Source organism: Enhydra lutris, unplaced genomic scaffold (genome assembly GCF_002288905.1).
Source record: "Enhydra lutris kenyoni isolate GAN:26980312 unplaced genomic scaffold, ASM228890v2 scaffoldscaffold50, whole genome shotgun sequence".
Classification (NCBI taxonomy): Eukaryota; Metazoa; Chordata; class Mammalia; order Carnivora; family Mustelidae; genus Enhydra; species Enhydra lutris.
The window spans coordinates 11,293,869-11,306,542 of NW_019154134.1; the positions used below are offsets into that span (position 1 = coordinate 11,293,869).

The 12,674-nt window shown below is 41.2% G+C and overlaps 1 protein-coding gene across 2 annotated transcripts in view; it reads right to left on the reverse strand.

The window, feature by feature from the left end:
- Positions 1–10,840, reverse strand: part of LOC111156939 (DEP domain containing 1B) — an 84,850-nt gene extending 74,010 nt beyond the window's left edge. For both annotated transcript variants that reach the window (XM_022518101.1, XM_022518100.1), the window contains exons 1-2: positions 10,793–10,840; positions 1,368–1,633 (exon numbers count right to left, since the gene is read on the reverse strand). In XM_022518101.1, coding sequence (XP_022373809.1) covers positions 1,368–1,633; positions 10,793–10,840 — 314 coding nt within the window. The remainder of the gene's footprint in view (positions 1–1,367; positions 1,634–10,792) is intronic.
- Positions 10,841–12,674: the final 1,834 nt, after the last annotated feature.

Consider the following 12,674-nt stretch of genomic DNA (forward strand, 5'->3'; position numbering starts at 1 on the left):
AAACACTGTGATCTCAGAATAAGCTAAAATCACCCAAGATCCTAACTAAAAGTTGGATGAGCAAGCCAGAAATAACTGCCAAATGGAGAGACAACTAATTGCCCTGATGACAATCTCGATATCTGGAAGCTGAAGACTGCCAACAAAATTCTATAAAGAAGTTCAATGTTAGGGGCGCCTGGGTGGCTCAGTGGGTTAAGCCTCTGATTTTGGCTCAGGTCATGATCTCAGGGTCCTGGGATCGAGCCCCACATCGGGCTCTCTGCTCAGCAGGGAGCCTGTTTACCCCTCTCTCTGCCTGCTCTCTGCCTACTTGTGATTTCTCTCTCTGTCAAATAAATAAATAAAATCTTTAAAAGAAGAAGAAGAAGAAATAATTCAATGTTAAACATGCAGCAATGTTTAGGGTTAGCCTTGGTGCTGGAGGCCACCCTCACAGTGCTCTGCAACCTCTCCTAGCAGCCAGCCCACAAGGAGCCAAAGAAATGGTTCAGGTAGGAATAGACAGGTTTTCTCTGCTCACCAAGGGTCTCAGTGGTTCTAAACTGCCTCACTAAACGTGTTGTAAGGCATTCTTCATTTTTCTTTTGGAGTAAAAGAAAGCAAATGTTAAGGGTCCATATTCTCCATTTCTTCTTTTAACCCCCACTCAGGTTCTCAGCCCTCTAGGTGGCCTCTGTCAATAACTCAACACTTCCTCTTCTCAGGACATGTGCAGTTTCATTTCTCTTTAATATTCTCCCTGTTCCTGAAGCTTAGATAGGTCCCTTCTACCTCCAGCAATAAAACCACCTAGCATGTAGTGAAAAGGAAAGTCCGAGCAGAGAGACATGCATATTTTCCTTGGATTATCATATCATCACAAAATAGCACTAAAACATGAGCAAAAACATTTGGAGAACAGCAGACATACATTGCCAGGGTTCAACTGAGACAAAGGGAATTCTAGCACAATTCTTCATACATGCCCAAGATCTGCTTAAAGATCAGACCCACGCTGCCACTAACTCCGGGAATACACCCCTTCTCACTGCTAGAAAGGTCCATCCCAGAGCTGCTCTTTCATCCTTTCAGATTCTTAAGAAGTGCTGTAACCCTCCTCCCAGATGTGCAGAAGACACGAACAGATGTCCTTTCTGAAAAGTCACTGCAACTAACCACGCTAGGGGGTACTCTACAGGCCCTGGAACATTGCAATAGGTTTTATTTTAACAACACACGTGGTTCTTCACTCAACAAATCACAAGTGGGAGCATCATTCCACTGGAAAAGAGAGATTATTCCACATGAGGAAGTTTCAAGAGACTGACCAAGTCCAGTCATCCTCCCCGTAGTCCTCCTCTTCAGGGTTTACTTGTCACCCTTACCTGTACAAGTGACGATTGTCTTCAAAATCTTCCTGACCCCATTTTCCCTTGATGTCTTCAATAACATGATTCTTGAGAAATTTTTTCAGCAGCTGAACCGTTTGTTTGCGGGTTACTTCTGGGCCAAAGTTCTGACTGCACCTCAACAGCTCATGCAGCCAATCCACAGCTTCGGCAGCCGTGAAACAACGTTCATAACTTTTGAAACGACAGCGATGTTTCCGTAAGGGCATCCTAGCACGAAAAAGCTCAACTGTTTCATTCCACTGGGGAAGAAAAGGAGAAAAGCATTTAGTAACCAACTGATTTTTTTTAAAGGTTATTATGTCCCAAATACTTAAGACCGTGAATGCAGTTCTTCCATTGAAGAGACTGCCTTGATGACAGAGACTTGAATTTTTTTTTTTAAAGTAGGCTGAATGGAGGAACAAGGTGGAACTAGAGTCGGACACTTAACCAACTGAGCTACCCAGGCACCCCATGGAATCATATAAATTTTACTTTTCTTCTGGACATCTTATATCAAGATTACATTTTATTTATGTTATTCATCTGTTAATACGTATGATAGTAGTTCATTTTTATTGCTATGCAGTATTCCATTGCATGAATAACCAGGTGAGCCACCCAGGCACCCCACTATTTATCTTTTCTTAAGTTGATGGACATTTGGGTTGTTTTCTTCTTCTAAGAATAGTGCTCCTATGAACATTGTGTTTTTTGACCAACATAAATATATGTTCTGTTGGATATATAATTAATGGAAATTGCTGGAGTATGAGGTGTGCATACATTTAACTTTTACAAAGTTTGCCAAACTGTTTTCCATAGTGGTTGTACTGATTTATATTCCCATCAGCAACATATGAGGTTTCCAGTTGTTCTACATTCTCAGCAGCACTTAGTGTTGCCTATCTTTTCATTTTAGCCGTTTTGTAGGCATGCAGTAGTTTTGCATTGTGGACAACTTTTGCATTTCATTTCTAATTAATAAAGTTGAACATCTTTGCGTATATTATGGTAAGTTTAAAGATCTTTTCATGTGAAATGCCTGTTTAAGTTATTTTCCTTTTTTTTTTTTTTTCTGTTGGAGTGTCTGTCTTTTCATTCATGTTTTGAGGGGTTTTTTTGTTTGTTTTAGAAATTCTAGTTAAATGTTATCCTACAGTGGCTTGTCTTGTTTCTTGTGTGTTTTTAAGATGTTAAAAATTTATTTAAATCTGGACCAACTTAATTTGGAGGATGGCATATAACAGTGTCAAATGAAGTAGAAAGATTAATATATACCTAAGGCAAAATGATGTCTGAATTTGGTTACAAGGAAGACAAGATTCAGAATCAGAGTAGAATTCAATTGCATCAAGTTAGAAGGTAGTTAAAGAAAGTAGAAAAAGTAAATGACCAGTTAAGCGTTTGCTTGCTGAATCCCTACTATGTGTTGGGTGCTATGCTCTATGTCTAGGGTGCATGCTTGCACAGACCCAGACTTGGTCCTCTATGCCCCTGGTGTTGTGTGGAAGAATAGTGGACCATTGTTGCAGAGGGGGTTGGGCAGGAGGAGGAATAAAGAGAAACCTGGAAGAAAAGGCCTCATCAGAAGGGAAAAGGAGCCAGAAGGGGGAAAAATAAAAAGAATATGCCAAGATCAGAACTGTAGTTGTTAGAAAAAAGATTTTCTGATTTCAGTGGGAAGGGAGGAGAGAAGTAAAGGGAGGAGAGAAGTTTGTGCCGTGATACACCTGAAAGAGAAGGCTGGGAGGAGGGAGAATGGTTATGAGAGTACGACTGTGAGTTTCTAGGACTTTAAGGAGGGCTGGCAGGAAGCCTAGGGTCTGAAAAAGCTGTTGGTGTAACTATGTAGGAAGGATACCATATGTGAACATTTCGTTTAATCTAGGGAAGGCTGATGAAGGGGTGGATGTCTAAGGTTTGTTGTGTTGTTGTTTTTTTTAAATAGGAAAATATTTTGCAGAATTTTTAAACATGTTTTGACATCAGACACTATGTCTCGTACATCTCTCATTTTTTCTCTCCCTATAATGCTTTTCATGTAATAAACAGTACTTATTCGTTGAATGAAGGAAAGTCATATTAAACACAGGGCTCCAAGAAGTGAATTACACATATTTGGCTCAGTTTTACCCATAGTTTTGATCATTTGTTTCTCATTAATGTAAGAATCCATTAAGTTCACGTGACGGGACAACTTGGTGGTAATATCTCCAGTACATACTTATTGAATGAATAAAATACATTTTTAAAAGTTATTTTTTTTTTCTTTTGAGTGGGAAGTTTGCAAATAAAAGATTGTCAAGGCTGGGGGCACATAGGTGGCTAATTCAGTTGAGCATCCCACTCTCCATTTCAGCTCAGGTCTTTATCTCAGGGTCATGAGTTCAAGCCCTGAGTTAGGCTCCACACTGGTCATGGAGCCTACTTTAAAAAAAAAAAAAAAAAAGGAACAAAAAACTATATGGTTCCATTTACATAAAGTCAAAAAGCAGGCAAAACTAATCCATGGTATTAGAAATCATAACAGTGGTTAATTTGTAAGTAGGTCAAAACAAAGAAAGGCAAGGGGTACCTATGGAGTGCTAGGAATGTTACATCTCTTGATCTATGTATCAGTTACACAGGGTGCTCACATGAAAACTTACTGAGTATACTCATTTCATTATACCACCTATACCTATAAACACAAACATAAGTTTTAAACAATCTCCACATATTTTTAATCACGGTCATTTTAATTCTCTGCTGACACCTAGCCTTCCTGTTAGTCTTGATCAAACATGTTGGGAGTGGGGAAGGAAGAGGAGTTAATAAAAAAGATTTTCAGGGGCACCTGGGTGGCTCAGTGGGTTAAGGCCTCTGCCTTCGGCTCAGGTCATGATCCCAGGGTCCTGGGATCGAGCCCCGCATGGGACTCTCTGCTCAGCAGGGAGCCTGCTTCCTCCTCTCTCTCTCTCTGCCTCCCTCTCTGCCTACTTGTAATCTCTGTCTGTCAAATAAATAAAAAAAATTAAAAAAAAAAAAGATTTTCATTTATTTTATGTTGATTCAATTATCATAATCATTATCAATTAAACTTAATGCATAGTACTTTATTTTTTTTTTTTAAAGATTTTATTTATTTATTTGTCAGAGAGAGAGAGGGAGAGAGAGCAAGCACAGGCAGACAGAATGGCAGGCAGAGGCAGAGGAAGAAGCAGGCTCCCTGATGAGCAAGGAGCCCGATGTGGGACTCGATCCCAGGACGCCGGGATCACGACCTGAGCCGAAGGCAGCTGCTTAACCAACTGAGCCACCCAGGCGTCCCTACTTTATTTTTTTAAAAGACTTTATTTATTTATTTGACACAGAGAGAGATCACAAGTAGGCAGAGAGGCAGGCAGAGAGAGAGGGGGAAGCAGGCTCCCTGCTGAGCAGAGAGCCCTATTCGGGGCTCGATCCCAGGACCCTGGGATCATGACCTGAGCTGAAGGCAGAGGCTTTAACCCACTGAGCCACCCAGGCACCCTGCATAGTACTTTGTACATTACTTAATAAATGTAATGAAGACATGGGCCCCTGGAATCCTATATTTCAAACCAGAAGTAAATATGCCTATTAATTGACTCAAGCTGGTGAGTAGTTCCTCTACTTATTTTAATTACGCTATAATGCACATTGTAACAAATTAAATGCAGAAGCATATATAAAAGAGATTGCTCAGTCCCTCTCGGATCCTACATACCTATCACACATTAAAAATCCTTTTTAATGTATATTATTTATTACTAGGATTGTTGTTTGCTTTCCTTTTTAAGAAATGTGATCAACTGGGGTACCTGTGTGGCTCAGTGGATTAGGCCTCTGCCTTCGGTTCAGGTCTTTGTCTCAGGGTCCTGGGATAGAGCCCCACATCGGGCTCTCTGCTCAGCAGAGCCTGCTTTCCCACCCACCCAGCCCCTGCCTGCCTCTCCGCCTACTAATGATTTCTCTCTGTCAAATAAATAAATAAAACCTTTAAAAAAATGTAATCAATCCTACTGTACACATTCCCCAGTTTGTTTTTGCACTGAACATAGCATAGATGTCTTTTTGTGTCAATACCTATAGATCCAGGCCACTCTTATGAATGAATGAATGCCATAATTTACTTAACCATTTTCTAACTGATGGGCATGGATCTGTTTCCACGTTGTTGTTTCAAAATATTACTTTAAAACCCCTGGGGCACCTGGGTGACTCACTGCTTAAGCATCTGACTCTTGATTTCACCTCTGGTCATGAGGGCCCTGAGAGAGAGCCCCACCTCAGATAGGGTGGGCTCTGTGCTCTGCATGGGGTTGGCTTGACCTTGTCCCTCTCTCTCCCCCACACTTACCCATCTCTCTCTCTCTCTTATTCTTTCAAATAAATAAATAACCGAAAGGACCAATGTTTTTATTTGTGAAAGAATGGATTTATAAATTTTATCAGCATATTTAAATCAGATGTAACAATTCACAGTCCTACCAGCAATATAAGAGCATGCTGCCTTATCTGCGGCCATCACTAGATGTTACCATTTTCGTTTCTGCCAATCCATGGTCAAGAAATTATGTCTCTATACTTTGTTCGTTCCTATCTTCATCTTAAGTAATTTTTGTTTATTTATCTGAGACTTGACCTTTTTCTATTGGGTTGTCTTCCTCTTTTTCTTAATCAATTTTTTTAAATGTTTAAATCTAGCATTTAAGTCAAAGTGCATAGAAGTCAGGAAAGTTAGTCTATTTTGCTCAGTTCAGTATCTTCACAACTGAAGACAGTCCCTGTCTTATGGTACATGTGTTTAATAAAGGTGCTCTGAATGAATATGTAATATTAATCTTTTTTAAAAATATTAGAATTGTTTTCTCCTGGCTAATCAATTTATACAGTCTCTAGCTATATGAAGGTTTTGTTGTTGATGGTGATGTTAATCAAACAAATATATCTTTATTTTCTTTATAGCTTCAGGATTTCCTGAATCCTGAATCCCCTTCGTTTAGAGGAAGGAAATTAGAGATATCCCCATCCAGTGGTATTAAAAATATTTATCAAAGTTTTCTTTTAATATTTTAAAGGGATTTTTAAAAAATATTTGAATCTCCAACTAGAATTTTTTATGGCAGGAGGAGAATATCTCTAACTTTATTTTTTTCCAAATGGAGAGTCAATTATGTCGCCCTTTTTTCAATGAATTGCAATATTAAGTTACTTTACATAGTATCTTTCTTGATTCTATTCTGAACTCTCCTTTCTTTCCCACTGAGCTATTTATGTCTTTCTATGCAATACTACACCATTGTGATTACAGTCAATTAAAACTAAGTTCAAATGTCTGGTAGATCAAAGTCACCTATAGTCTCCTTAATTCTCATACATTTACTCTTCTGAATGACCTTTTCATTCAGTGCATTCTACACACAGGAAAAAAAAAAATTATGTCTGGATTTTTACTGATTCTGTTGATAGCTGGTTTTTATTTCACACTAGAAATTTTTCTAATAAGACATCTTTATCAGGGGCGCCTTGCCTTCGGCTCAGGTCATGATCCCAGGGTCCTGGGATTGAGCCCCACATCAGGCTCTCTGCTTGGCAGGGAGCCGGCTTCCCCCTCTCTCTCTGCCTGCCTCTCTGCCTACTTGTGATCTCTGTCTGTGAAATAAATAAATAAAATCTTAAAAAAAAAAAAAAAAGACATCTTTATCAAAGCTTGCATCTCTTAAAAAAGTAACTTATAAAATGAGTTTTTAATTTATGTTGACTTTTAATGGCATTTATCATTATGGATTATATTTACTCAATACATGAAACATTTCAGAATTCTAAAACCTAGTGAGACCATGATCTTTAAAAAATTAAAAATAAATTTTAAAAACTAAAAAACCATAATCTCTTTTCCTACTTACTTCTAAAAATAATTATCTTGTTACTCGACTACTCCATCAAAAAAGAAGAATTATGTTTTCTGTAAAATAACTCAAAATTCTCAGTTACACTTGGAAGGAAAATATCCTATATGTCAACAAAGAACAAGACAGAGCTTAAAAATGTGATTTTTTTCCGATGACATATTACTTGGAGAGAAAATCTTTATAGCAAAGGGAACAAAGGAGATTTGTTCGTGATTTAAAAAACTTTGTATTACTTATTTATCCCTTAAACTAGGGATCTGAAATAAGGACTCATACAACTGTCTTTACTTCACATCATGAGCCAAACTACAAAATACAGCAGTGAGTGTTGAAACGTGTTTCCTGTTCTTTTCTCCAGGATATTGATTCCATTTCCTTCCTTCTTAGTACCAAAAATATTGTGATAATGGTGCTATCATGCACCTGGCCTCGGAGTGCAGAGACAACCAAACTCTACATCTAGCTGAATTTGCCAAGACTAGCAGGGAGAACCTGATCAAGTCAGTTCACCCCTTTAGGACTCAAGAGGAGGAGGAAACCGGACTAGACAATTGTTCATGTCCATTCTAGTTCTCAGATTCAGTGACAGCTGTAGGTGTTTTAAAGTTTACCACTTGCATCAGATGGTAGTGGTAACTCAGCATTAAGTTCAAAGACTCAGTAGATTAAAGCAGTTTTTATAAAAGCAATTTTCTTTCTCCTCATTATTTCTATTAAAATGATGAACTATAGTTGACCCTTGAACAAGAGAGGTTTGAACTACCTAGGTCCACTTTATATAAAGATTTTTATCAACAAATACAGTACAGTACTGTCAATGTATTTTCTCTTCCTTAGGATTTTCTCTTTTTAAAAGATTTATTTATTTGAGAGAGAGAGAAAGGAAGAGAGCACAAGCAGAGGGGAGGCACTGGGGGAGAAGCAGACTCCTTTACTGAGCAGGGAGCCCAAGACCCAGGACTCAGTCCCAGCACTCTGGGATCATGACCTAAGTCAAAGGCGGAGACAATCAACTGAGCCATCCAGGCATACTTCCTTATGATTTTCTTAGTAACATTTTCTTTTCTCTAGCTTACTTTATTATAAGAATACAGGATGTAATATATACAACATGCAAAATGTGTTAATTGACTCTTTATGTTATCAGTAAGACTTCCAGGGAACAGCAAGCCATTAGTAGTTAAGTTTTGGGAAGTTACACATGGACTTTCAACTGTGCATGGGTGGGCACTCCTATTAGCCCCACATTGTTCAAGGGTCAACTGTATTTGTATGTGGGTTACAAAAGTGAAAGCTATTTGAATGAAGATGAGTAAGTTGCTAATTTAACTTCCATATTCACCATGTAATGACTTAGAATCAGTCATTTGATTTTTGGCATAAAAATTTACCTCGTCCATAAAATGTTATTTTCAGATAAGACTTTGGTGCTTTAGAAAATGGAGGTGTACATGATTTGAAAAAGTAAAGGGAGTCATGAAAGGAAGAAGTAAAGGCCTGCTCCTTCTATGCCAATGATTTTCCCAAGCCTTTCCTGAAGACTGGATTGAGGGTGATCTTGGGAGAGGGGGGAAACGATAAGTGAGGAGAGCGAGATGGACTAGAGAGGACTAGTCACAAACTTCGTGATTTATCAGGTAAAAGTTGTAAGGCACAACTGAATTATGCTCCAAGAAACATTTATACATATAATGAGGTTAAATCATCTACAATGATGACAGAGATCACAGATATAAAGCAGGAAAACTCACTTAAAAAAAAAAAAAAATTTGCTACAGTTTTCTGTGCTTCCAAAATCTTGGTTTAAGATCAAAGGTCTCAAATAGAATAAATTTGACAAGTGAATGGACTACCTGGGAAGTTCTGGTAAAACTGAAGTGCTTTCATTAATTAGTCACATAATTAAATTTCCTGCTTAATTTGTCAGTCTTAGCTAAACTTGACTTGAATATCACTTCTTAGGGGCTGACAGCTTCTGGAGAACAAAGAACATGTTTCTTTATAAATTCCTTTGATATTATGTTAATATGACTCAGAATGAAGCAGTGCCTTATTACATAGGTACTATACGTCCACGAAAAGTAGTAATTCACACAATTCAGTGAATGAGATTTAAAACAGTTCCAATCATGATGTAACTTTTTTTAGTCTAAAGCAGGAAAGATGAGAACTACCTTCCCCAAGATTCTGAGCTTCTGTTTCCCTTGCATAAGTGCTGTGAATAAATTTGGGGGAGAGGGATGTTCCCCACCCCCCCAACAAAGGAGAGTAAAGTTTTTGAAAGTCCCTGATGAAGCACAATCTCTATCTCATCCCTAAACATGGACCTACCAATAGCCCAAATTCCATATGGTTCCAAACCGTAGAAGCAATTGTGAAGCCTAAGTAAATATGAAAACATTAAAAACAAAACAAAACAAAAAAACTATTTGTCCCCTGTCAGCACCATCCACATCTCCTAGAGGCTAGCCCAAAGGAAAATCTAAATTTATATTTGCTGATTTTTTTTTTTAATGAATGAATCATTATATGCATGCCTATAGCAGATTGTTGGCAAAGATGAGTGCTGTAACTCCTCCCACCTTGCGCCTATCTTTTCCTGGATATCCGTTAGGTTACACAGAACAATGAAACTAATTCCCAAATTACATGTGGCCATAAGTGTTTTACCACGTATGGTACCACAAGGAGGGTCCCCTCCTCCCAATTACCAGCAGGCTTCCATAGAAAGTCTCCAAACACCTGCAATTGACATTACCAAATTGTCACCACTTATTCCATTATAGTGACTCTTTAAAACGCAAATCACTAAAATCACTTGCTCCAGGTCACAAAGAAATCAACTAAGCATCAGAACCCTGAATACCAAAGTTCTTCTCCCAGGAGAAAAAGCAGCACCCTGGACCTTCAAAGTCTGTAAAGCCTCTTTCAGAACATCCGTTCGGGACACCCGCTGATTTAGGTCGATGCTGACAGAACCAGAAACGCTCCCTGGGAGCCAGAAAAGCGGCCAAGACCCACGTCCGTTCCGGTCACCGTTAGAAAGAACCTCAGGTGTCACCACAAGTGACACTCAGGACGGAGACACGCCCTGCCCGTTCTGTGGCGATGGGTGAGTGTTACAAGGGGTGGAGGGCCCTGAGGTTACCAACTCAGACCTTCCTCTCCCCGCCACAGGCGTTCGATTCCAGAGGACAAAGGGGGTGGGGGGTGGGGTCACCCTGGTCTTTCGGGCGCTTTAAATCCGAAGGCGTCACTTACTACCGAAAACCAGGCCAATGTCTCAGGAACAAAGCTGCTCCCACCCATTCCCGTCGAGCTCCTGACCCGGTAGGCCTTTCTTTGAGAATCATTCAGAAAACGGCCGCCCTGGAGAAAACGGGTCCCGCCTCGGGCCGCGCCAACCTTGCAGAGGCGAGGACTGACAAGCACGCGGCCCACTGCCAGGCCCGGGGACCCTGGGGCAGGTGGCTTCGCCCAGGCTCCGGCACCTCCACTCACCAGCTTGGTGGCTCGGTACGGGCCGGGCCCCACGATGCGGTGTTCCATGGCGGGTACGCAGCTGCGGCGGCGGCGGCGGCGGCGGAGGCCGCCCCAGCGCGGATCCCCGCGAGCTGGCGGCGCCGCAGTTTGAATTGTGAGCCTGTGCGCTGCGGACGCTGATTGGGTGGCGTGGAGGCACGTGACGGGAACTGAGGGGCGGAGACACCCAGGCCTCGGGATTCCCGGCACACCCCCTCCCAGCCAGGTAGGCGCGGTGACAGAGCTGGCGTCTCCACCCAAACTGCTGTGGCGGTGGGAGCTCTGCCTGTCCACCTGTGTCCCGCGCGTGTACACCGGCGTGTGCGCAGACCGTGAGGGGTGCCCCCGCTTCGCCCTGGGGCGAACCTGGCCCGCCGGACTTCCCCAAGGCCCACCCCCAACGCTGTCTCTGCTAGAGGGTCAATGAAACCGTGGACTGGATGAACAAATCCATGTCCGCCTTTCGTAGGTAGAGTAAACGTGCAGGGGCTGCTAATAGGATTGGGACGGGTAGGTAGTGGAAATGAAGCCCGTGCATCTCCTCTTACAAGTGGAAGGACACTGAAACACTGGGTAAGGGGACTTGACCCACGGAGTGTCAACAGCGTGTAGGAACAATAACGAGCTGGAAACAGTCCCTATTCAGCTTCCTGGTTTTTTGTTTTTGTTTTCTTTTGGTAGAGTAATCCCTTGAATTCGAATTCTGTGTTTTATATCAGCCTGAAAATTTATGTCTTTTGCCATTGGGCTATGAGTTCTGTTTTACTGCTCAGAATTTTCTCCCTAGAAATTGCTGGTCTGATTTGCTATTTGTTAAAAGGGACAAATGAGGTCACCACTCTATACCTTCAACTCCAGTTCAAAGTTCAAATCTGGGGCCGGGGGGGGGGCGGGCAGTTCATATCTGGTCACTTCAGTGAGTATCCAGGATAAGATACCATAATAAAAATCTGGGTAAGAGAAGCCTGGGTGGCGCCGTCAGTTAGCACCTGCTTTCTCCTTGAGGTCATGAGATCGGGGTCCTAGGGTATGCTTCTCCTTATCCCTCTGCCCTTTCCCCTCCCCCACCCCAATTCGTGCTCACTAGCTGTCTCTGTCTCTCAAATAAATAAATAAAATCTTTTTTTTTTTTAAGATTTTCTTTATCTATTTGACAGAGAGAGAGATCACAAGTACGCAGAGAGGCAGGCAGAGGGGTGGGGGAAGCAGGCTCCCCGCCTAGCAGAGAGCCTGATGCGGGGCTCCATCCTACGACCTTGAGAATGATCTGAGCCACCCAGGCGCCCCTAAATAAAAATCTTTTTTTTTTAATCTGGGTAAAATATCAGACTCCCACATTCATTCGGTGCATCCTAGAAAGCCCCCCAAAATTCTGAGATGACATGTGTGTATTACTTTTTTAATCAGAAAAAGCAGGGTGCCTCCATGGCTCAGTGGGTTAAAGCCTCTGCCTTCGGCTCAGGTCATGATCCCAGAGTCCTCTCTGCTCGCTGGGAGCCTGCTTCCCCTTCTCTCTCTGCCTGCCTCTCTGCCTACTTGTGATCTCTTTCTGTCAAATAAATAAATAAAATCTTTTAAAAAAAGCAATAAAGGTAATATAAAGATAATTTTTACCTTCAAGGAGTGAATCCTTATCAGAAAGGACTCCAATGGGGCATAGAGAAAGAAAAGTAATTTCAGAACCTTGTCTGTCACCACCACCAACCATTGTGGAACTGGAATCTGATACAAAAGGTTATGCCCTGCTTCCCCAATGTTTTCCCAGGAGTCCATCATGAGCTATAGACAAGATAATTCCTTTTACTGGGAAAAAAACATATCTCCAAATGATCTGCATATCAGAGGCCACAGTCTCTGTGAA